This window comes from Lissotriton vulgaris, chromosome 2_1, assembly GCF_964263255.1.
Source record: "Lissotriton vulgaris chromosome 2_1, aLisVul1.2, whole genome shotgun sequence".
Taxonomy (NCBI): Eukaryota; Metazoa; Chordata; class Amphibia; order Caudata; family Salamandridae; genus Lissotriton; species Lissotriton vulgaris.
Window position 1 is genome coordinate 510104230 of NC_141687.1, and position 25786 is coordinate 510130015.

A 25786-nucleotide genomic window follows, 5' to 3' on the forward strand; every position below is an offset into this window, starting at 1 on the left:
CTGAGTATTTATGCATGTTTGGAATGTTTAAGGTTCTGGCTCAGTGTTCTAACCTTGTTGCTGCTATGTGAGGGCAATACAGAGGATTATGCATAATATTAGCCTCTGTGCCTTTGATGAAATCATGATCTTCTACCCAGCCCCGTTGTGGGAAATCAGATTTTTTACAGCTAGGACCATCACTGCTCCTTAGATACTATTTCTTTCTTTGAAACCATCCATCCCACATTTCTACAGATACGCCTTGGATAATGCAGGCTAAATGTACTTTGTCTGAGTATTTTAGCAGTATTATTCCAACGTTTCACTGTGGTGAATCTGTGCCAGGGGTGGTAAGTGGAGCAATACCCTCAATACAAAATGGCATAATAGGTTCTGGGGATTAATCCTGTGTGGTTACACATCCTTAGTATTTTTCAAACCGCACTCAAGAATGTACTGCTGTCAAGGAGTGAATAGGTGGTCACAGCACCAGGCCAGGATGAGTTTTCCAATAGGTCCTTTCAGCTGCAGCTGAAAGTCATATTGTGGTTTATAGGATTTAAGGACTCTTTGGTAAGATTACATTTTGATAACTCGAACATGGGTCTCCACAAGGGTGCAGTAGGAAGTCTGAACATGGTGCAAATCAACATATGCTCTTGCTAACCTTAGACTACCGCAATTTTGGGTGCCATGACAGGAAGGGTAACAGCTAGACTAAATTCTGCACCACCTTCAGGAACCTAGGCACAAAGGTCGAAGCTTGGTATTCAGGCTGCATGTGTCCTAAAAAGTGAACTTTAAATCTGACACTGTCTTTATGTTTTGGAAATGAAGGGTCCTAATACCGTCTTAAATGGGGAAACCTGTGACAAATAAGCAAAGAGTCCTCTAATGTACCACTGTCTGACAAGGCTTCATATTCATGCATCATCGCTCCCAGCACCTTGAACAGTGACTTCCTGTCAAAAGCATGCCATGCAGAGATACTTAGCCCTGGATCTTCACAAAGTGAATAAACCAATGAACAATCTCCATTATTCGCTCATCAGTGCCAGATCTTTAGAAGCTCTCTGTATCTAGTGCAGAGGTCACAGGTGTGGAAATCAGAGGCAGTACAATCACAGTGTACGATTAAAATACAAATATTTGAGACCGACATACAGAGAACGTATGTTAAAAATGGGCCACTGTCTATTAGGTTCTGAACCATATGAGATATAATCTTAGCTTTTTAACCTCAGGCCTTTGTAATTTAATATATGATTATTGCAAGATTAGCAACATTTGAGGAGGGAACAACAGTGACTGCACTACAAAGAAACAAGCTATTTATGACTTCACACTTACAGGGCACTGTGCATCTCCACTTGACGCTACAAAAATGAAAAGATGCACAAATAAGAGGAATCCAATCAGTTTAGATCAGGGCTCTCCATCCTTTTCTGTAGTTGGAGCTACTTCTGATCAGTGAAAACCACTGTGAGCTACTGAAGGCAATTCATCTCGAGCACTATTACCAGACAGCCTCACATCCAGCTCCAGTGACTTTAATCCTAATGTCCATAGAACCAGATACTATGGTTTGAACAAAATACTTTGACTAGGGGCAATATGACAAGGCGGCCATGTGTCAGGGAGTGTGGTCTTTGGGGATGTATGAACATGTGTGCGTATGAATGGGATGTGTATGGATGACTGAAAGCCTATGTCGTATGTACTTGTGGCACTGGAATACTTTTAGTCATATGTCGCACAGTTACATTTATAACTCAAACATAACCATTTTATTTAAATGGGAGTAATTTAAAGTGCAGAAAACGTCCTGCAAACATCTTCTACACTTTAAATTTCTCCGACTAAAAATAATGGATGTATTTTCAGTTATAAATATGGCTCTGTGTCTACCAGCCACTGGGACCAAGATGCCTGCTGTGTGTAAAGGTGCCACTTTGAAATGGGGGAAAATAAACTGAATAATTAATTTCATGTTTACCTGGATTCCAAAAAACTCATCAGTTAAATGTTATCCCATTTCCAACTGTCACATTCATAAACAACAGGTATCTTGGCCCTAGTGGCCTATAGACAAGGTGCCATATTTATAACAGAAAAATACAACAATTTGTTTAAATGGGAGGAATTTTAAGCGAATAAACATATTTCTTAAAATATGAAGACTTAGTTGGCTTAATTGAAAGCTGAGAAAAACATTAAGACTTAATGTTTCATAGAAATATTTTTCTTCACTTTAAATGTCTCAAATTTAAAAAAAAGAGGACTGTCATTGTCAGTTATTAATATGTTGGTAGTGTCTGGGAATGGGAGCAGTAGGCCTGCTATTTGTAAATGCGATACTTTGAAATGGGAGAACATTAAAATAAAAACTTAACTTAATCATTAAGGTAACTTTTCATTTTAATTTTCTATCATTTAAAAGCATTTAGAAACAATGTTCTCCTCACACTCCAATATTGAGTTGACAAGGACTTAATTAAGAATGAAATACCTCACTGCTTCAGTTATTGACCTCTGTGCCCTGGGTCATAAATCTGACTCAAGCACTGTTCATTATCTGGCTCTGGCCCTGCCCTCTGCAGTGCCTGAAGATAATAATATAAAGTAAACAGGCCTTCCCCTTGACTTTAAAAGGAAAATGTAACCTTGTTCTTTTTAAAAAATATGAGCCACTCTGAAGGTGTTAACAAGCTATTGGTAGCTCACGATCAACTAGCTGGAGACACCAGGTTTAGATATTCCAAAGGAATCATTGAGTAAAGGTTGGTGGCCCAAACATTTAAAAAAAGCTTATTCACTGAACTAATAGGGTATAACGTGTGATTTATTCGGTCACATAATTTTGTTCAAATGAAGCAATAATTGTATCAAATAAGATTGACTGGCGATCGTCACAACAGAACCGGAAAACCCAATGGTTAGTTAAAGGTGCAAACTATAGATTCAAAACCAGTGAGGATTAGGGGATGTAGTTACCATTATTGCAGAGGGTGAAGTGGCACTGGGTGAAGTGGCACTGGGTGAAATGGTGGGCGGTTCCTATTACACCTTAATTATGGCTGCATTTTAATATCTATTTCCCTAGGCACCTTTGCCGTACCACTGCCTGGCAACGACTTACGCCAAATGTAGCAGTCATTTAAACATGGCATTGGCTGAGTTAATGATTGGTTAGTTGGGGGTTGTGCCAAATGTATGTCCATCGTCTTTTAGAAATCGAGTTTAAAAGGATCTCCTAGCAGATAGCCTCAGAGAAGGAATAGCATCTGGTTGCTAAGCTATTAAATCATTGATGCTCAGAGAAGTAAGTTCATCCACGCGATAGGAGGCTAGAATCACAATAGGAGTGGAACAGACAGGCACGTAGGTCTGCTGTGGGTTTATTCAGATGTAATTGCACAGGACATCTGTTTCCCAACTGTATATATTCTCATCAATCCAGGTCCTTTGTGACCAAGATATAGTTCAATAGGATGCCCACAGAATGCAACATTCGCACAATGATATTCCACTCTTCAGACATTTGAGCTCAAACTGGCCAGCCCCCAGATCAAAAGGACTACAGGGAGCAAATGGTATTAGCCTCAACACAGCCATAATTGAATTCCTCATGTTGAAGGAGTGCAGAGATTGACACAATTCATGTCTAACATTCCTTCCAAGCCAAGTATGAATGGAAATAAATGCCTAAAATACCCCACAGCCCTGGATTTTAATTGCACTGTGCTCTAATAATGATGGTGTATTCTAGTTTTCTTTTTTGTTCATGATTAACGCAAAGGCCTTTTAGAGGGAGCTCCTTGCAGAGAGATAGTCTGAGAGTAAATCACTGATGCAAACTCCACGTTATACCTATTTCTCTGATTCAAGTAATATTTTCTCATCGTTTATTTTCATGCAGAGGTCACTGCAGACATGATGAACAAAGATGTTAACTTTTTTGCTTTAGAATACATGAATCTTGCTTAAGGGACATCAAATTCTGAAAGACTGCAGATTTGTTTTATATAAACCTCCTGAAGCAGAGTAAAGAACATCTGCATAACTGAGACAGAGCGCTCATTACAAAACAAGAATTACAGTGACAAAAAGGCATGTATGTCCTGCTCCTTCAAAGTCAATTGAACCAACACATTCAAAAATATATTTATCTTGGCAAAACTGTTCACTGGTTCAAGCTGTCATAGGGGAAGATGGGGTAATGGGATCACAAGTTGAGTGAACTGGCTTTAACTCAGGAAGCACCACATTAAAAATGTGTATGGAGTAGAAGGGGGAACATGAATAAAAAATGAGAGGCAAAAGAAAAAATATGTATAGGTTAGGTAACTATGCACGATTGTCAAAAATGCAAAGCAGTACAACCATGACACAATACCAGATATAATCAAGTGGGGAGTGGAGTCGAAGGGGAGTGCTAGTGATAGGAGCAATGCGGGCTATCTCCCAGTATGACAGAAATCTGGGGAAGGGTGTTTGGACTGATGGGAGAGCCATGGATGTGTCCCCTGCCCATAATAGTGTCCTACGATCATCTGAAGCTGCTGTATAGGCTAGGGAGCAGACTGCTCCTACCTACAATACAGCAAACACCTGTGCTTCTTGACAGCCACTATCTCATACTGTCATGATGGAAACCAAAGATGGGGCAAGCTACTGGGGCTGAGATCCAAGTGGATTGACACCTCCCAGTTTGAAATTAAGAACTGGGCGGAGATCCTACCTCCAATAATCTGAGGTTTCATAGGACACAAGAGAGATGTCTTCTTCCACCCACAATTGAGATGCTATCAGTGCGCTGTGACCACATGCTTCCATTTATCCACACTCCGAAATGTGTTCCCACTCAAGCAACCCAATTGAGAGAATACCAGATAACTGGAGGTGCTTACCTGGCCATTGCCAATCTATATTGCCTCCCCCAAAAAATCTTGAAGAGGTGACACCAAATTATAAATTGCACATTCAGACAGCCAGACTCAATCTTAACATGAACTGAAGCAGGAAGAAGGAACCCAGTAATGCCGAATAAGGGGAACCATCCTCCTCAAGTCACTCAAAGTACCTGTCTAGACAGTCTTTATCCCTCATCCTTAAAAATATTCTGCACGCTAACCCACTGTGCATTCTACATCAAGAGTCTATTCACACATTACTTCATTTAAAGACCTTTCAAGTGGCTTTAAAGTGACATGTTTTAATTTGTTCAAAACAAATTAAATAAAAAAATAAAATATATTGAAAGCATAGCAGTTGAAAGAAGGGGCAGATGATTTTGTGGGTGGGGGGAGACACACATAACATAAAATTAAAGATGGGTAAAAAGCGAATTACAGGGATTTTTTTATGCCTCGGGGTTCTGAATGAAAAACATCCCCGTATTTATCAGTCTATAATTTTATGTTATGCACGGCTTCCAATGGAAGCCTCTATAATTTACATTAGATTGCAAACTCGTTATCCACTCTTGTGATGTCATAAAGGCTTTCCAGGCCGGCTGACAGGGATCTCTGAGAGCCTGCCAGTGCAGAGCTGCTGGTCTGTTTAGATTGAAGGCAGAAAGCACAGCTTCAGGGGGGGAAGGAAGGTGGGGTCTTGGTACCAATAGCAGATATATATATTGGGGACTGGTAGTCCCCAATACAGAGGCGAGCAAGAGACAATTGGCTCCAGGTGAGACCAACCACCACATGGAGGGAGGAGCTCTTAAGAACTATGATGTGGGAGCTATCGCTGCAGAAGGACGATTGGCGTTTGAAAAAGGCACACGCCGAAACCGGTCATGCCTGAGCCCTTATTAAAATTACCTGTTTGAAAGTCCCGCTGAGTCCCTGGTGAACTTCTTGAAAAAGGAGAGTTGGAGGAATATTGAGCGCGGTTTCCAGTTACGCGCACAAGGGACCCTCTCTGCAATGCGGCCAAGTTGAAAATTGGAGATGGAGTGTGTTTTCCGATAACATTGGGTTAATTTGACGGCCCGCCACAAGAACCTCCGAAGCGTTTGAGGCAGCAGGGATCATCGCGCACAGAGGGTGCGGAGTGACGCTGACACCCGATCTGTGCTGTCAACTGCTGAGCCAAGGAGGTGGTGGAAGAGAGTATGGGACGAGAAAACAGATTCCACCTTGTTTTAAAGCAGTGAAGCCCCCAACTACCTGAAGTGAATTGCCGGCGCGCTGCAACGTGGGACTGGTAGTCCCCAACACAGAGGCGAGCAAGAGACAATTGGCTCCAGGTGAGACCAACCACCACATGGAGGGAGGAGCTCTTAAGAACTATGATGTGGGAGCTATCGCTGCAGAAGGACGATTGGCGTTTGAAAAAGGCACACGCTGAAACCGGTCATGCCTGAGCCCTTATTAAAATTACCTGTTTGAAAGTCCCGCTGAGTCCCTGGTGAACTTCTTGAAAAAGGAGAGTTGGAGGAAAATATATATATATATATATATATATATATATATATATATATATATATATATATATATATATATATATATATATATATTCTCCACCTATTTGTTTCGCGCAGAAACCCGGGCCACTTGCAGCAGCGGGCCCAGACGGGGTCGTGACTCCCAGTAATTCACAACAATCGTGATTAAGCGTTTAAATAAATTTACGCTGATTTATGGGAAAAGTGGCCTGGACATAATTTTGTTCACCTGTGGAGACTATTGTTGTGGATGTGTATATATATGTGTGTATATATATATATAGCATTTGGGATAGGAATGCATAAGAAGCCATGTTATGTATGGCTCTCCGATTACTCCTCTGCCCCTGCCTAGCAGCTGAAAGCAGGGGCTGATGATTTTTGGAGGTATACATAACATAAAAGTACAGATGGGTAAAAAATGAATCACAGGGATGTTTTTCACCTCAAATATGATGTCAATCAGAACCCCCTGTTGACAAACATTCCCTTAATTCAATGTTACTCATTTATAATTCTTTAGGATATGCATGGATTCCATTGCAAGCATCTATTGTTCACACCACATTATAAATCTTCTAATTCGCTTCTGTTACATAGCAACAGTTGATAACAAAACCCAGTATCCACTATTGCTATATCATATAGGCCTTGTAGGCCAGGCTGACCGAGCTTTGCAGTGATGCTTGTTGTGCTGTGACTGAAAGAAGAAAACACAGCTGCAGGAGGGAGCATGAAGGTAGATAAGGCAGTGGATGTTGGTTAAGTATAGCTGGTAAGGTATTTTTCCCTTTTGGGACAGGGAGGAAAGCCATATTATGTCTGGCTCCCTCTGGGTGCCCCTCTGTCTGGGTGGCTAATGCGGAGGCATTAGCCACCCAGTTACAAGCAGGGGTAGATGATTTGGGGGGCTATAATTAACATCATATTATAGCTGTGAGTTATAGGGATGGTTTTCACCTCAGGGTTCTGAGTTACATCATAGACAACTCGAGCTTCACTTGTCGATTTGATGTCATACAGAACCCTTCAGTGAAAAACATCCTCGTAACTCCCTTATCAATCTATAATTCTACATATCAAGTCCAAGGCGCTGCAAGCATTTTAAATTGTACTATGAAACACATTTGAAAAGAGTGCTGCAAAACTATTTCATAATCTATCTTAATGTGACTTCATTGCCTCTTTAAATGTAAGAGTATCCCTCAAAGAGAGACTACTGAAACATGTTCCACAATTAGTTTGTCTCTTCTTTTATTGCTAAGCAAATCCTTTAGGACAGAAACCCAGTAACTAGGCAGTATCTAGTAACAAGTACCTAGTTAATTCTGTAAGAAGGAATATTTCAAAGATTAGGACATGTGCATGTGAGTACACATGGCCAAAACAGGGTCACTGCAAATGGTTAATTAAATCAGTAATGCTGTCATTGAATAGTCAATCTCAAGAGGACCATGAAATTCAAAAGTCGACCTCCCTGCCCCAAGAATAAAATCACTTAGAATTGGGTTTGATTTTATGGTAATTTACTAAAATGGTATTTTAACATAGCAATATATTCTGATTTTACGTTTCAAGCAATCTTGTATAAGAACAGCTTGATTTAATTCTCTCAGTTTGCTCTTATATGGGATTTTGTAGCTTGTGGCTAAATAAGTTACAGCTAAATAAAGTATTGAACAGGAGAGCCACCTTACAGGTGTTTAAACCTAAACAAACAAGCATTTGCAATGCAATAGGTCTCGCATTAGGAAAGTTTGAGCTATTGGTATTGTAAATGAATTTTTTTTATTTATGTGTTGGTTTTGAAAATAGCGAAATTAATAGCTTTGTCATTTACAATGCCAAAATTTTTAGCTTTCGCAAATGTGACACCTATAGAATTTGTAATGCAATATGTGTTGTATTTACGTAACTTAGATGTATTGATATTACAAATAATAATGGGTTTTAATTTTTTAAATAATTAATACTTAAATAAAAGTTATTGTAATTTATAATGGTAATAGCTTTTGTAAATAACTTTTGTGAAGATTATGTTCATTGTATTTTATTGTGACAAAAATTCAAGAACAGAAGTGAAATATTAACATCTTTTTGTGACATTTGTAATAAAGCTTGAAACATTGAGAGAACATATTTGAACCAGTTGTTGTTGAATGGTTGCACAGATTGATGCTGTGGTGGTGCCGAGTGATGTTGTGATGGCGGCGAGTGATGCTGTGGCGTTCAGTGATGCTGTGGTAGTGCATAGTGATGTTGTGGTGCCCCTGAGTGATGCTGTGGTGGTGCTGAGTGATGCTGTGGTGATGCGATAGATAGAAAGAATGAGTGCGATAGATAGATAGAGTGAGGGCGATAGTAGAAGGAGGGCGATAGATAGAGTGGTATTTGGAGTGTATGTTGCATTGAGTGCAGTGCAATTATGTTGCATATAATTATGTGGCACTGAGTGGTGTTGTGTGGAGTGTATGTTGTATTCAGTAGAGTGTAATTGTGTGGCGTGTAATTATGTGGAACTGAGTGGTATTGTTTGGAGTGTATGTTGCATTGAGTGCAGTGTAATTATGTAGCATATAATTATGTGGTACTGAGTGGTATTTGGAGCGTATGTTGCATTGAGTACTGTGTAATTATGTGGTGTGTAGTTATGTAGCACTGAGTGGAATTTGGAGTGTATGCTGCATTGAGTACAGTGTAATAATGTGGCGTGTAATTATGTGGCACTGAGTGGTATTTGAGTGCATGTTCCATTGAGTGCAGTGTAATTATGTGGCATGTAATTATGTGGCACTGAGTGGTCTTTGGAGTGTATGTTGCATTGTGTGCAGTGTAATAATGTTGCATATAACTATGTGGCACTGAGTGGTATTTGGAGTGTATGTTGCATTGAGTGCAGTGTAATTATGGGGCATGTAATTATGTGGCACTGAGTAGTATTTAGTTTGTATGTTCCATTGCAGAGTGTGTGAGGGTGCAGAGTGTGAGGGTACAGAGTGTGAGGGTACAGAGTGTGAGGGTGCAGAGTGTAAGGGTGCAGAGTGTAAGGGTGCAGAGTGTAAGGGTGCAGGGTGTATGAGGGTGCAGGGTGTGTGAGGGTGCAGGGTGTGTGAGGGTGCAGGGTGTGTGAGGGTGCAGAGTGTGTGAGGGTGCAGTGTGTGAGGGTGCAGTGTGTGAGGGTGCAGTGTGTGAGGGTGCAGTGTGTGAGGGTGCAGTGTGTGATGGTGCCGTGTGTGTGAGGGTGCAGAGTGTCTGAGGGTGCAGAGTGTCTGAGGGTGCGGAGTGTGTGAGGGTGCAGTGTGTGTGTGGGTGCAGTGTCTGAGGGTGCGGTGTGTGAGGGTGCGGTGTGTGAGGGTGCAGTGTGTGAGGGTGCAGTGTGTGAGGGTGCAGTGTTTGCAGTGTGTGTGAGGGTGCAGTGTTTGCAGTGTGTGTGAGGGTGCAGTGTGTGTGAGGGTGCTGTGCTCACCCTGCACACTCACACAATGTTCACCCTGCACACTCACCCACTGCTCACGCTGCACACTCACACACTGCTCACCCTACACATTCACACACTGCTCACCCTACACACTCACACACTGCTGGCCCTGGACACCCACACACCGCTCACCCTGCATACTCACACACTGCTCACCCTGCACACTCACACACTGCTGGCCTTGGACACCCACACACTGCTCACCCTGCACACTCACACACTGCTCACCCTGCACACTCACACACTGCTCACCCTGCACACTCACACACTGCTTACCCTGCACACCGACACACTGCTCACCCTGCATACTCACACACAGATCACCCTGCACACTCACACACTGCTCACCATGCATGCTCACACACTGCTCACCCTGCGCGCTCACACACTGCTCACCCTACACACTCACACACTGCTCACCCTACTCACTTGCACACTGCTCACCCTGCACGCTCACACACTGCTCACCCGGCACACTCACACACTGCTCACCCTACAAACTCACACACTGCTCACCCTGCACACTCGCACACTGCTCACCCTACACACTCACACACTGCTCACCCTAAACACTCGCACACTGTTCACCCTGCATACTCACACACTGCTCACGCTGCACACTCACACAATGTTCACCCTGCACACTCACACACTGCTCACCCTACACACTCGCACACTGTTCATCCTGCATACTCACACTGCTCGCCCTGCACGCTCACACACTGCTCACCCTACACACTCACACACTTCTCACTGTGCACACTCGCACACTGCTCACCCTACACACTCACACACTGCTCACCCTACACACTCACACACTGCTCACCCTACACACTCGCACACTGCTCACCCTGCACACTCACACAATGTCCACCCTGCACACTCACACACTGCTCGCCCTGCACACGCACACACTGCTGGCCCTGGCCACCCACACACTGCTCACCAGGCATACTCACATACTGGTCACCCCGCACACTCACACACTGTTCACCCCACACACTGCTCACCCTGCACACTTACACACTGCTCACCCTACACACTCACACACTGCTCACCCTGCATGCTCACACAATGTTCACCCTGCACACTGCCACACTGGTCACCCTGCACACTCACACACTTCTCACCCTGCACACACACACTGCTCATCCTTCACGCTCACACACTGCTCACCCTGCACACTCACACACTGCTCACCCTGCACACTCACACACTGCTCACGCTGCACACTCACACACTGCTCACCCTGCACACTCACACACTGCTCACCCTGCATTCTCACACACTGCTCACCCTGCACACTCACACACTGCTCACCTTGCATGCTCACTCACTGCTCACCCTACAAACACACACTGCTTACTCACACGCCAACATCGCTCAGCCTGCACTCACACTGCTCATAAAAACCACTTGCACTGCACTTACACACCAGTCCCCCTGCTCACCCTGGACTCACAAGTCTCTCATCCCGCACTCACAGTCCTCTCACATTGTACTCATACGCACGCACGCCTCATTCTGCACTCATCCACCACTCACCCCGCACTTTCTCAGACCACTCACCCTGCACTTACACCCCTCATACACCTCTCACCAACAAATCACTCAACATTTGCACTGCAGTCACCCTCCTCTCACGAGTGTGAGGGCATTGTGCTAATAATTATCAAAGCATGTTACTCTTCAAGATACAGGCATCACAGCATATCACTTTTATCGCCAGCAATCACAGAAAGGCAGAAGAATAAGAAAGCAATAATAAAGAAAAAAAAACACCATTCTTTCAAGGACTGCCAAGTTAAAGTACCTAAAATGCATGTAGATTAGCATAGCCCCAGGCATACACTGCCGATCTCTAATACACACCTTCACTCTTCTGATTGTAAGGAAAGGGAGTGGGGGGGCTAGGACTACAAAAGCGGTTATTTAATAGTATCACAGAAGCATGTGTTTGACCTAGAGGGAGAGACAGCTCCATCTCCTGCGTGCTACTGAGCCTTATCTGGCGGGCAAAAGAACCGGCCGCTCAAGCAGCTTTATAGAAGAAAAAAAACATCACAACTGATTGGAGTGTAAGCAGTCTTTCTGTGGACACACACAGCCTTTTCCCACCCAAGAGCTGTTCTTCAGCCACCATCTGGATGGAGCCCCAGTCCCTCTCTGAAGTAACACATAAGGTCAGCTACATCTGAGCTGTCAAGCCAGACCAAAAAAGGAAATGTATAAGTGGACTGTGAGACTTCACCCCTCATGACACATCACCTTCCTACTGCCACGTCCTAACTCACCATTTATGGAATGGACAGGTATTGTTTTTAACATGTCTACAACTGTTTACCGATCAAGCAAATCAACTGTGTCTACATACACCTTAGTTGCTATTTTAAAGATGTTGAGGCACCTGTGAAAGTCTACTTAATTGTTTTACTGCTGAACTGCTTGCTGCGAGATTGAACTGTCTCTCGCCGATTAAACTTTTATGACGTTAAGTGACCTAAAGTTAGATGACAATGACTCCTTCTTTATGTCACAATTTATTTTGCCATAAAATAAATACGACATGTACGTATAGCTTCAAGGCCGGACTTGAGTAAAAATCGTGTCTCTTTACAAATTAAGGTTTAGACTCTAAAAGACAGTTTTAACACCGAGCCAGCCAGGAGTCGAACCTGGAATCTTCTGACCCGTAGTCAGACGCTTTATCCATTGCACCACTGGCCCCCACTGAGGACTGACGTCACGACAAGTGGTTGTAATGACTCAGCCATGGGAGACACGAGCCTCAATTCATCAGTGTAATCGTGGGGGCTTGCAGTGCAAAGTCCCAAATCAAAACAAGCAGTAGCAATACCGACAACACTAAAAACGTGCTAAGCCGCTGGTGCCCTTGGTGTGTTTGTGCAACACAGTGGGGTCAGGCACGGTGCTAGTGGAGGGTTATTTCTGAACAAACTACGTGTAGGAGCGGAATGTATATTGTACGAGCAGCTGCATAGTTTGTTGACTTGGTGCACAAAGAGAGCGCACCTTCAATCAAACTGCAGTTCGATGGACACCACAAGCAGCAGCAATACCGACATCACCGGAAACGTGCTAAATGTACGAATAGAGTAAACAAAATGTAACTTTAAGATATGACATGCCCAGTATTTGGAGTTGTAAAGACCACAATCAGTAAACAGTAGTAGAGCAAATTGGCACGAAGTCCCACTGCAATAGTAACAAGCCGAGCTTGGGTTATGAGATCGCGGCTCAGCGCACACCAAGTTGTCTTCAATTATCGCATGCCCACACACAAGTCTTCATGCAAGCTCAACCCAGTAAATAATGCAGCTGCTTCAGCTGCTCCATTTCGCCTTTTTATTCTTTTGCCCATGCTGCACAGCTGATGTCATGGAGTCAACATGATTGCTTTTTTAGTCAGCCCCCACTGTGTCCCCAAATAAATGATCACCGCCGACGGGCCCGGGATTCCAGAGGAAACGCTGTGCCCGCCTCCCTGCTCGGGGCCGCGCTGCCATTGGCGGACCCCTGAGGCAGGAAGCCAGGCAACGGGAGAGAAGACGTAGGCCGGGCCAGAAAAAAGAAGGAAGTCCCGCCTGCTGCTCGGCTATGATTGGCTGCCCGCCGGGATGGAACAAAGAAGCCGAGTCCTCCCGGGGCCCTGGGCTCCCGTGAGCTACGGAGAGCTCCGGGGCCGCCCCAGAGAAGAGAAATCCTGCATAGCCGGTGAGTGGGGTCCGGTGCTGGTGTGTGTGTATGTGTATGTGTGCGATTGCGGCGGCGGCGGGGGGAGGGGGGTCTTTGTATGTGTGCGTGCGTGTGTGTAGGTGCGCTGGTGTGTGTGTGGGGGGTGCGGGGGGAGGGGGGTCTTTGTATGTGTGCGTGCGTGTGTGTAGGTGCGCTGGTGTGTGTGTGGGGGGTCTCTGTGTGTGCGTGTAAGTGCGCTAGTGTGTGTGTAGGTGCGGGGGCGGGGGGGGGTTGTGCCTGTGTATGCGTGTGACTTTGTATGCGTGTGGCTGTGATGTGCGCATGCGTGAGTGTGGGTGCGCGTGCACGCAGCTGAATCCAGCCGGGGAGAAGCGCGTGGCAGTTTCTTGTCCGTCATTCCCCCCGAGTCAGCTAGCTATAGTTCCCAGTTCAGTTGCGTGTTCCCAGGCTCGACCTAAAAAGGACTATATGTGAGGTTTCCTCCAATCACAATTTCGTACTAGTATCTCAAAGACCTTATGTAGTCATTATTGTTCAGCTTTTGGAGAACTTGGCAACACGCGATACTTGTATCTGGAGGTGGAATGGGACACTCAAGCAATTTTTACATAAAGGCACATACTACTGCTCCAGATTATATATTGGTTTGCTTTGCACCACAAGCAATTGGCATGCAGGTTTTATTGCCAGTACCAAGAGATTGATTATTTAACCTTAACGTGATAATATGAGGATTCTTGGGAATCTTATCAGCTTTATTGAGAAGATTATTATCCAAGTAATTGGAGGATTATTAATGCCATTTTATATAGGATGGATACACTAATGATAATTATGTATTAAATGTACATTCTTCCCATCTTTGATTTTGAAATGATAAACTACAATTAAAATCAACAGAAACCTAAGCATTTGCTATGTCCCTTCCAGGAGGCTGCAATCTGGAATACTCTCACTTCTGGCTGTTCCTCAGTTTATGTTAGCCCAGCTACGAGGTAAAGCTTTTTTTGGTTATGATTTTGCAGTTTTGGCACCTTACTGCCTGTGGATCTTGACATTGTTCATACCACCCGCGTATCTTCTATCTAACGAAGACCGCGAGCTGCCGCGAGTGCCTCTACATGGACCAGCTTCCATCCCGGAATACGCTTCTGACCGCCTAGCTGCCATGAGTGATCCCACAACGAGCAGCCCCCACTTCTTAACTTGCTGCTGACCGTTTCTCGGCATGGTGTATTAATTACCAGGCAACACAATTTTGTTTTTAGTCCTGATGATGATTCTTAATATCTTGAGCAATGGATCGAAACGTCGACTCTTTTGTGGACATACATGTAATCATTGTGTAATAATTTGTATGCTCTACTCTGGAGAACACTACCTATACTGATCTTAAAAGTGTCCAGGTTGCTCCCTTTCCTTGCCTGTGAACATTCTCCCTTTATTTTCTTTCCTCACTTTTTCCTTTTCACCAGTATGGTACAGGATTGTGCCCTACTCGAAGTAACTACTGTTTATTATATTCAATTTATTTGTTGATTCTAATTAAATAAATCCTGGTCCGGCTGGACAGGAGAAATATATAGTTCCTATCGTGGTCTATATTACATTGTTGTTGATATCACTAATTATGCTCAGGACCTTTGTTTCCGACAAATAACTTATACCCATGGTCCTCTGCTACCTTTTGGGTCCCCCTTGTTTCTACAAAAAAAATACAAATTGCTCTTTGGCATACACGATCCATCATACCTTCTGAAGGTTTTCATGGAACATCTGATATGTAGAAGTCCCTCTGCTCCTTTTCCCAGTTTGCCAAGATGCTTCAGAGTGACTGTTGCACTTTATAAATTACTCACTCAATTACTCTTAAAGATGATGCTTTCTCTTTAAATAAAATAGGCCTAGATGTATCAAGCCGTTTGCGAATCGCAAAGGCCAAAATTCGCAGAATTTCGGCCTTTGCAAATCGCAAACGGTATATTTGCATGTTTTGGCATGCATCAAAAATTCGCAAATTAAGGAATCGCAAAAATTTGCGATTCCTTATTTTGCCATAGCATTTAAGGAATCGCAATTTTGCGATTCCTTAAATGCTATGTATGTAGCATTTTTCAATTGCGAATTTTGGTTAAGAAATCGCAAATTAACACCAACTTGTAGTTGATGTTAATTTGCGAATTCTTTTAAAAATGCACAATTTGGCATTTTTGAAGGTGGCATGTGACGCACACACATGCCCATAGGGCATGTATGTGCGCCATATGCACACACATGTACATTTCGGGGGTGCAGCAGGGTGTCCTTGAGACACCCCTGCACCCTTGAAATTATTCTCAATTTGCGATTAGCAAATTGTGATTTGCAAATTGAGAATAATTTCACAATCATTCCTATGGGCCTCCTGGCCCATAGGAATGAATGGGAAATTATTCCTTAATTGCCAATTTGCAAATTTCGAATTCGCAAATAAGGAAGATTAAGAAATCGCTAAAAAATAGCGATTTTTTACATACATCCCATTTTGCGATTTCTAAATAGCGATTCGTTAAAAATCGCTATTTAGAAATCGCAAAATGGAATCTTAATACATCTGCCCCATAGTTCCTTAAAGTTGTATTTGGAATAGAGATTTACTAATCTCTAATATGTGTTAAAATGTCATCTGACATGGATACAAATGCTTCCAGCTCTCAGCAGTCAACATAGAAGAAATTTCTCCACCATCTTTGCCATTTGATGTAGTCTTCCTACTGCCTCAGTGTACAGAACTCCATTACTCTCACACTAGGTCTGTGCTATAAAGATAACATTATTTCAAAATATGCTGAACACGGCAGAACAGAGATTTTTGGTAAGGTGAGGGCGATCATATGGGAGCTCAGCAGGCGTAGAGGAAGTTCCAAATACAATAATAAGTGCAGGAACAACATTTACAGGGATAAAAAACAGGCATGACTTCTGGGAGGGGGCATGCGATGTTGGCTGATGCTCTCGTGAAATCTTCAATAGGACTGCCTGTGTAATAATGCTAGGAAGATGATGCCTCGGTGAGATGAGTGTTATCAAACACGTTGCTTGTGATACAGAAAGGCTATAAAGTAATCTTAAGCCAATACAAGTGGTTATAAAGCAGTCCTTAAAAGATAATATAAGGGGCTCCTGAAATATAAACCTCCATATTTAGGGGCTCATTAGGATCGCGGACGGACTTGAGTCCGTCCGCGACCCCAGAGTAGGAGGGAACGTCCGCATGGGCAGCGGCGTTCCCTCCTTACAGATTAGGATGTGACCGCCAGGGTGGCGGTCACATCCTCTATCTTTAACATTGCGGCGGGTGCAGCTTCAAGCTGCACCCGCCGCAATGTTAAAAATGCATACATTGCATTAGTATGCAGAAAGCGGCAGGCACCACGTGGTGCCTGCCGATTTCTGCATACAAATGCAGGGGGGTACCATGGGTACCCCCCATGTGCACCCCCCACACCCATCTTCACCCAGGGGGCCCGCAACAGCCCCCGAAGTCAAATTCCGTATGCTTTTCCACGGCGGAAAAGCCGCCGTGGAAAAGCATCTCTTTTACTCTATCCTAATATGGCTGGCGGTGTCTGATAGACACCGCCAGCCATGTTACAGCTTTTCCGCTGCGATTGTAAGTCAACCGCGGCGGAAAAGCGGCGGACTAAAACCAGGACCCACTAGCCATCCTAATGTGGCGGTGGGTCTTTGATGGGTCCGCAGAGGATTTTCCGCATCCTCCGGGCCGGCGGCGGCTTCCGCCGGCCCGGAGGATGCGGAAAATCCACCATCCTAATCAGCCCCTTAGTTTCCTTCTCCTGTCAGAGTTTCTTAAAGAAACATTCCTTGAACACCATAAATCATAATTACTCTGCATGTAATGTTCACGGCATGTTTACAGTCGTTCCGTCTACAAAAAAGCTCAGCTTCTTAGGTTTGGAAGTGCAATGAAACTCCATAGTGCAAGCCAGAAGACTCAGGTAGGCAATTTAGGACATTTTATTTTACAACTATGAATTATCACTTTTCGCTCAATCTAGAGCGGACAGGAAGGCCTGGGAAATGCAAATTAATCACAATAATATTCATTGGAACCTGCACGGCAAGATCTCAGCTCATTGATATTACAAATATTGGAAATAAGACACACATCATTAACAGGACGACCGGGAGGTAATGTTAACGTCAAAATGCAGAGATGCTATTGGAACGATCCAATATGTGACCTGAGTAGCAGCATATGAGCACGAGCTTAAATTGTAACTGTGATGTACAGACCAGGGATACGGCAAAAAAGGGGCAATTCCATTCGCACCACATTCGCTGCTACTGTCAAATGAATAGTGGGAAATGGTATTTGCACCAGGGAAACACACTTTTTGCCGCTTTCCCGGTAAGTTGAGAAAATGCATTTCCTCCACGTTTCAAATATGAAATATATGCATGTAAGGTAAAATCAGTTTGTAACATTTGTCATTGCATAAGTTGCAAATAAAGCATGGTTTGATTTAAAAAAGAAATGAATGAATCAGGTTCCATAAACACACTTCTGTTTTTAACCCAATGTACTTAGTGTTCAGATATTCTTGATTACATTCTTAAGCATGTCATGGGGGAATATCCTGTGTCTTGGATACAACCGCTCTGACTCGGTTATGTACAGCCCAGGGCATCTGTGTCGGAGTCCCTCATCGCACCACTATGAACGCTTTTGGGACTGTTTCTTTTAATGCATAATGCAAAGGATGCTTTATTCAAAGCGAGTAGACTTGAGAGAATTCCAGGTAATAATGTATCTTCATACTTTAGTGATGTATATTCTCTGTATTTCACACAATTTGTGCAAAACATTGTCACATAGTCAAATTTCTTAGGCAACTCAAAATATAAACTTTGCTTTACTGACCCCAAGCATTTTAGACAGAATTGCCGTTCATCATGGGCATAAATCCTTTCTGAATTAATCTGTAAATAATAAGCATTTAATGTAGGAATACATAAATCAAGGAAAAAGGCATGAACCACGTAATTGTCATGTACTTCATGACTGTATTCCGGTGTGTGATTGTAAAAAGTAATCATAAATAAAGCGTGATGATCTTTGTCTATACATTGCTATATTCACAGTTCATTCTCTTCAAATGGATCACTTATAACACAGATGTGTACAAACAAAAGACTATTTTAGTGCAAGATGTAATGAGAAGCGGCATCCAGAGTCAATTATAGCGAAAGCTCAAAAAAACAATGGAAAGAAGAAATAGAATGGATCTAATAAGGAAGACAACAAAAGACACAACAACAAATAAATTCCCCCTTGTGACAAAATCTTTCACAGTGAGCAACAACACTGAAAGGATTACAAATGAAAGGTGGGAATTTTTAGAATGCAAACAGTATTTCAGAAGACTTTTCATAGCTAAAGCCATCTTTGCATACCAAAGATACAAAAACATCAAGGAAACAGAGAAAAAAGCTAGAAGTGGTGCAACCAAAACAAAACGAAGAGGACTGGGACATTTCCTTGCTTAAACTGTGCACACTCTTAATAGTGTTATCAGAGGAGAAACTAACTCGTCCACACAGAAATATACATAGCTAAAGTATGAAGATACATTCTTAAATGAAGTCTCACAATTCTACTCTCTGAGTAATTTGTTTTGGCATTTAGGACTAAATGTAACAGGCCCACAGAAGCCCATGTAGCAGTGCGCAGGTAAACTACAACCCAGATGCATTCGGGAGTAGCATACAAAAGCCCAGCATTAAATTAGCATATCCATTTTCTCAATTTGTTCCAGGTGCAAAATTCTTTGTGATGTGACATTGAGTAACATCTGTTTGTTCTATTCCATACTGCACATGCAGCAAATATGTTGCAAATAGAATTTTGCACCAGTGCAAAGTTAATGCGATCTGGCTTCTGGACTAGAATTAGTGGGTTAACCCTTACCACAAAATAGTGCATACCAGCTACTAAAAACAGCTGCATCTTACCATTCTGAATGAGAGTTTGCGACCGTGTGAACCTCCCATGGATAGCTGTCATATGCAGTGGACTCTTTCCATCTCTGCTCTGAAAAGAAATCATGGCATTATTGTAAAAATATCAAAGACAAGGCAAATACATTGTCTTATACCCACATGAAAGGTAATATCCTTAACATAGTTGTATATATATATATATATATATATATATATATATATATATATATATATATATATATATATATATATATATATATATATATATATATATATGTATGTATATATTACCTACTGGCGGTCGCCAGTAGGTATATATAGTTAGGATTTTTTCCCTATGGGATTTTTGAAAATTCTATGTCTAATAACTTTGGCATTTGTGGACGGAATTGGCTGAAATTTTCAGGAAAATGGAACATTTTGTTTCTGAGCAGCCCCTGAAAATTTGGGGGGGTTTCATCAAGGGGGGGTTGAGAAAAAAGGGGGGTCCCAAAACGCGTTTTTCCCATGTTAATTTCCATAGGGCGGTTGGCCTCACTTTTAGCTCGAACGGCTGAATGGATTTGCACGAAACTTGGCAAAATTGTAGGGACTGTTAGCCCGATGTGCCTTTGCTAGGTCTCAATATATGTGCTCCAGTGGATTTTGAGTAATTTAGGTTCAAAAAAAGATATATATCTGGGCGGAGCCTAACCACACATCTGATCTGATTGGCTGTCAGCACTTCATCCAAGAAGTGTTGGCAGCCATCTTGGGACCAATATACATGATAGCACCTCATTAAAAAGCATTGTAGTTAATAGAGGGTTTTAGGACTTTAGTTACATTATAAATCATTTGTTGATGGTACCATACTCGTTTTAGGAATTGTGGTGGGTTATAAGGTGATTTTACCATGTGAAAAAACCTTCTGCTGTGATATCATGAATATTGTTTGAAAGAAAACTAATATCTCATGATTTTCCCACAGTGGTTTGGAAGGGGATCTATAAGCTAAACTGAAAGCATATTTTCTGTAAATTCACATTATCTTTCTCAGTCATGTGAAAATGAAGTCTGACATTCTCAGTAAAACATGTACATCCAACAAGGACAGAGACTGTCAGTTGATTCCTTTGTGTTCTACTGCAGCCTCCTAGAGTGTTCTAAAGAACAACTAGAGCGCTAACAGTCCTACTTATTACAAAGGTATGGCACACCTGAAGCCATCTTGATTGGAATAAAGTGGTAACTCTTAAAACATTTAATTTAAAAAGAAACAACATGAGGGGGTATATTTTGCCATAGAAAGTATGATTAGTGCTGCAGAATGAAAAATTAGGGCACATTTTGAGTGACTTCTCAAATCCTTTTCTATTTCATTAAAACATTCTGACATGCAGTCTCCCAAAATGGCCACCAGAGACAAAAGAGCCCAAATGTAGCCCAAATATCACCCAGATGTAGCCCAAGTATAGCCCAATGACAGAATGTCCCAGAGTGTTCTAAAGAACAACTAGAGCGCTAACAGTCCTACTTATTACAAAGGTATGGCACACCTGAAGCCATCTTGATTGGAATAAAGTGGTAACTCTTAAAACATTTAATTTAAAAAGAAACAACATGAGGGGGTATATTTTGCCATAGAAAGTGTGATTAGTGCTGCAGAATGAAAAATTAGGGCACATTTTGAGTGACTTCTCAAATCCTTTTCTATTTCATTAAAATATTCTGACATGCAGTCTCCCAAAATGGCCACCAGAGACAAAAGAGCCCAAATGTAGCCCAAATATCACCCAGATGTAGCCCAAGTATAGCCCAATGACAGAATGGCCCAGAGTGTTCTAAAGAACAACTAGAGCGCTAACAGTCCTACTTATTACAAAGGTATAGCACACCTGGAGCCGTCGTGATGGGAATAAAGTGGTAACTCTTAAGACATTTAATTTAAAAAGGAACAAAATGAGGGGGTATATTATGCAATAGAAGGTATTATTAGTGCTGCAGAAAGAAAAATTAGGGCACATTTTGAGTGACTTTTCAAATCCTCTTCTATTTCATAAAAAAATTCTGACATGCAGTCTCCCAAAATGGCCACCAGAGACAAAAGAGCCCAAATGTAGCCCAAATATCACCCAGATGTAGCCCAAGTATAGCCCAATGACAGAATGTCCCAGAGTGTTCTAAAGAACAACTAGAGCGCTAACAGTCCTACTTATTACAAAGGTATGGCACACCTGAAGCCATCTTGATTGGAATAAAGTGGTAACTCTTAAAACATTTAATTTAAAAAGGAACAAAATGAGGGGGTATATTTTGCCATATGAATTATGATTAGTGCTGCAGAAAGAAAAATTAGGGCACATTTTGAGTGACTTCTCAAACCCTCTTCAATTTCATTAAAAAATTCTGACATAGTCTCCCAAGATGGCCACCAGAGACAAAAGAGCCTAAATGTAGCCCAAATATCACCCAGATGTACCCCAAGTATAGCCCAATGACAGAATGTCCCAGAGTGTTCTAAAGAACAACTAGAGCGCTAACAGTCTTACTTATGACAAAAGTATGGCACACCAGAAGCCATCTTGATTGGAATGAAGTGGTAAGTCTGAAAACACTCAATTTAAAAAGGAACAACATGAGGGGGTTAATTTTGCCATAGAAAGTATGATTAGTGCTTCAGAAAGAAAAATCAGGGATCATTTTGAGTGACTTCTCAAATCCTCTTCTATTTCATTAAAAAAATTCTGACATGCAGACTGAAACATGCACTTTGAATACCAGCAGCAGACGTCCCTGGTGAGCAGTGGCTTTACTACAGTGATCTAATGTGCAACTAGAGTGCTAACATTCAGAATTTATGGCAAATGTGTGACACATCTGAATGCCTTCTTGATGGAACCAAAGTAAACAAGCATTGAAAATGCAATAGATCTCGCCCTCGTTTAAGTTAAAGCCATTCTGTTTGTAATGAGGTGGCTTTTTAGCCTTGCTTTTATTAGTGTTTTTTCAACTTTCATGTAAATAACGCACCGTTTTCACCAAATCGACTTTGCCCAAGCACACCCTTCCCTTCGGCCAACAAATCCCAAAAATTCGGCACACCTGCCGATGCACTCTCCCTACAGCTCACCCAAGCCCCGTCCCTCTAGCGCAACTGGAACACCCCAAATTCACCTTCTCCATGCGCACCAAAAACTCCCATTGAATAACATGGCAATTCGCTACTCCGCACAAAAATTGCTCTTTAAAGCACTTCCACTGCTCGGATCCGCTTCAAACTTGGCTGGACACTAGTTCCAGCGATTCCCTAACATCTCACCAAAAATCAGCCCAATCCATCCACTGGAACGGGGACGAATTTCAACTCGAATACGCGCCCCCCGCAAACACAAAAAAAAGCCATAAAACGGCCAAATCTCGACCAAAAACCGCCAAAATCCCTCAAAACCTTGCCAACACCAATACGCACGAAACTGAACCGGCCCCTCAGCCCTAGGCTCCGGGAACCCTACTTAATTGACCCAAAAGCCCTAAAAAAGCAACATAATACACACGAAAACGCCCTAACAACACTAAAATGCATATAAGTATATGTATGCATGCATTTATGTTTGTATTTATATAGATATACAGATGATATATGTTTATATATGTATGTATATATATATATATTCACTGAAAAAACCATAGGCTATAGACCATATATAGTTAGGAATTAGCATTTACAAAACCTTGAAAATTCACAGAAAAAACCATAGGTTATAGACCATATATAGTTAGGAATTAGCATTTACAAAACCTTGAAAATTCACTGAAAAAACCATAGGTTATAGACCATATATAGTTAGGAATTCGCATTTACAAAACCTTATTTTACTCACACAAAACCATTGAAATTCCATATATAGTTAGTTGCACTAACTATATATCGCGCACCCGCAATCCACTGCTGATGATGTCACATATTACATCATTCATGACATGGTCAGTGACATCACTGATGACATCACTGATGACATCTCAAATGACATCACTGATGACATCACTGATGACAACATCCAGTGACTGTATGTTTCTGTAAAGTTAAAATATGTCTTACATATTGAAGAATGAGTGGATGTATAAGTGTCTGGATGAAGGATTTAGTAGGTGCATCACTGACTGTATGAGTGAGTGATTACATGTGTCTCACTGAGTGCATGGGTTAGTGACTAAACTGTCTTAATTTATGCATCATTATGTCTGTTGTTCTGTAAACTGTTGCATGTGTTGATAAGTAGCTATATGAGTAACTATATGGGTTATTGATTGGTTGCCCAAGTATTTGTATGGGAGACTGAGTGTGTGTGTGGGTGGCTGGGAGGTGTATGACTCTGTGCATAGATGTGTGAGCAGTTGATTCACTAGATGTATGGTTTCAAAAGTGCATGTGGAAACAGCTGTATGGGCGGTTGACTGTGTGCATGAGTGTATTGGTGAGTGAATGGATATCTCAGTGCTACATGTCAAAGTAAGTACATATGTAAAACACAGTACATGTGGGAGTTGACATATATAAATAACTGTGCATAAGAGCCAGTGAATGTGTGAGTGGCTGTATGGATCATTGTGAACTTGTATCAGGGATTGTATAAGAGAGTAAATATGTGTTAGTATATGTTTGAATAAGTAAAGTTTGTATAACTGTATAGTTGAGGAAATGGAGGTGTGATTGATTCTTTGCATGACTGACTAGGTGTGTGAGTAACTCCATGGATGAGTGACAGTCTGTGAGTGTCTGTTTACACTGATTGTATCTAAGGTTATATTAGAGTCTGAAGAGGTTCATCGTATTATCACATGAATGATATCATCAGTGATGTGATCAGTAATGTCAAATGAGATGTCATCAGTGATGTCATCAGCGATGTCATTTGAGATGTCATTTGAGATGTCATCAGTGATGTCATCAGTGATGTCACTGACCATGTCATGAATGATGTAATATGTGACATCATCAGCAGTGGATTGCGGGTGCGCGATATATAGTTAGTGCAACTAACTATATATGGAATTTCAATGGTTTTGTGTGAGTAAAATAAGGTTTTGTAAATGCGAATTCCTAACTATATATGGTCTATAACCTATGGTTTTTTCAGTGAATATATATATATATATACGCTCCTTCTCCTCCCGTTTGGGTGAATAAAGCACTCGTAGGGGTATCGACGTTTCAGCAAGTTTTATTTTTCAAATAATAGCAACCACAACATGACGCGTTTCGGCTACTGCCTTACTCAAATGTTGCAGTAGCCGAAACGCATCATGTTGTGGTTGCTATTATTTGAAAAATAAAACTTGCTGAAACGTCGATACCCCTACGAGTGCTTTATTCACCCAAACGGGAGGAGAAGAAGCGTGTATTTTCATCGCGGTTTGCATTTCCGCGTCCCAAAGCACCCGTTCGTGAGCGCACAGCAAAACAAATGCAAGTGGAGCCTTTATATATATATATATATATATATATATATATATATATATATACATACATATACATATACACACACACACACAAATCCTTCCCACCACTGCAATTTTGCTTTTCATTGTTTATTTCACACAGGATTGTTTTTTTTTTTAGGTATAATACTCATCACATAAATTCTTTTCGGGCCCCGAAAGCACTCTTGGCAACAGAAGAACTATTGAGTGCCAGCTGAACCCTGGTGTGTCAGCCACTACAACACAAAATATCACTTTAGTGAATTGTGTGGTTTAGGATACATTTTCTTTCTGGCTGATACTGCTGCTGGTGACCTGGCAGCAGAATAGTAAAACATTGCCAACAAACCAATATGGAGGTAGAGGGCACAGGGAGGTGTGTGGAGGATAAAAGGCCAGGCACAATATGGCTGCCACTCCACCAGAACTGGGGGGGGAGTGGAAGAATGAGGATACTATATGCTAACATGCCAAGAAAATAAATGCACCCGTTTTATATTATCATCATCAATCTCACAATCATTATGATCACATACAAGCACTGACATTTTACTAGAACAAACGCTCTGGCGATTGTAGTGATATAATAACCTTTTCTCACTTGAACATTATAAAAATCAGAGGCATTTGAACGTTTTAAAGGGCCAGCAACAGATCTTCCTCATTTCAGGTGGGTATCAGAGAATAATGCC

At 42.0% G+C, this 25786-nt stretch overlaps 1 protein-coding gene across 4 annotated transcripts in view; it reads right to left on the reverse strand.

Moving 5' to 3' along the window:
* ANKRD44 (ankyrin repeat domain 44) overlaps positions 1-25786 on the reverse strand; it is a 712165-nt gene that overhangs the window by 317963 nt on the left and 368416 nt on the right. For all 4 annotated transcript variants that reach the window (XM_086955419.1, XM_086955418.1, XM_086955417.1 and 1 more), the window contains exon 9: positions 19644-19722. In XM_086955419.1, the coding sequence (XP_086811545.1) occupies positions 19644-19722 (79 nt within the window). The remainder of the gene's footprint in view (positions 1-19643; positions 19723-25786) is intronic.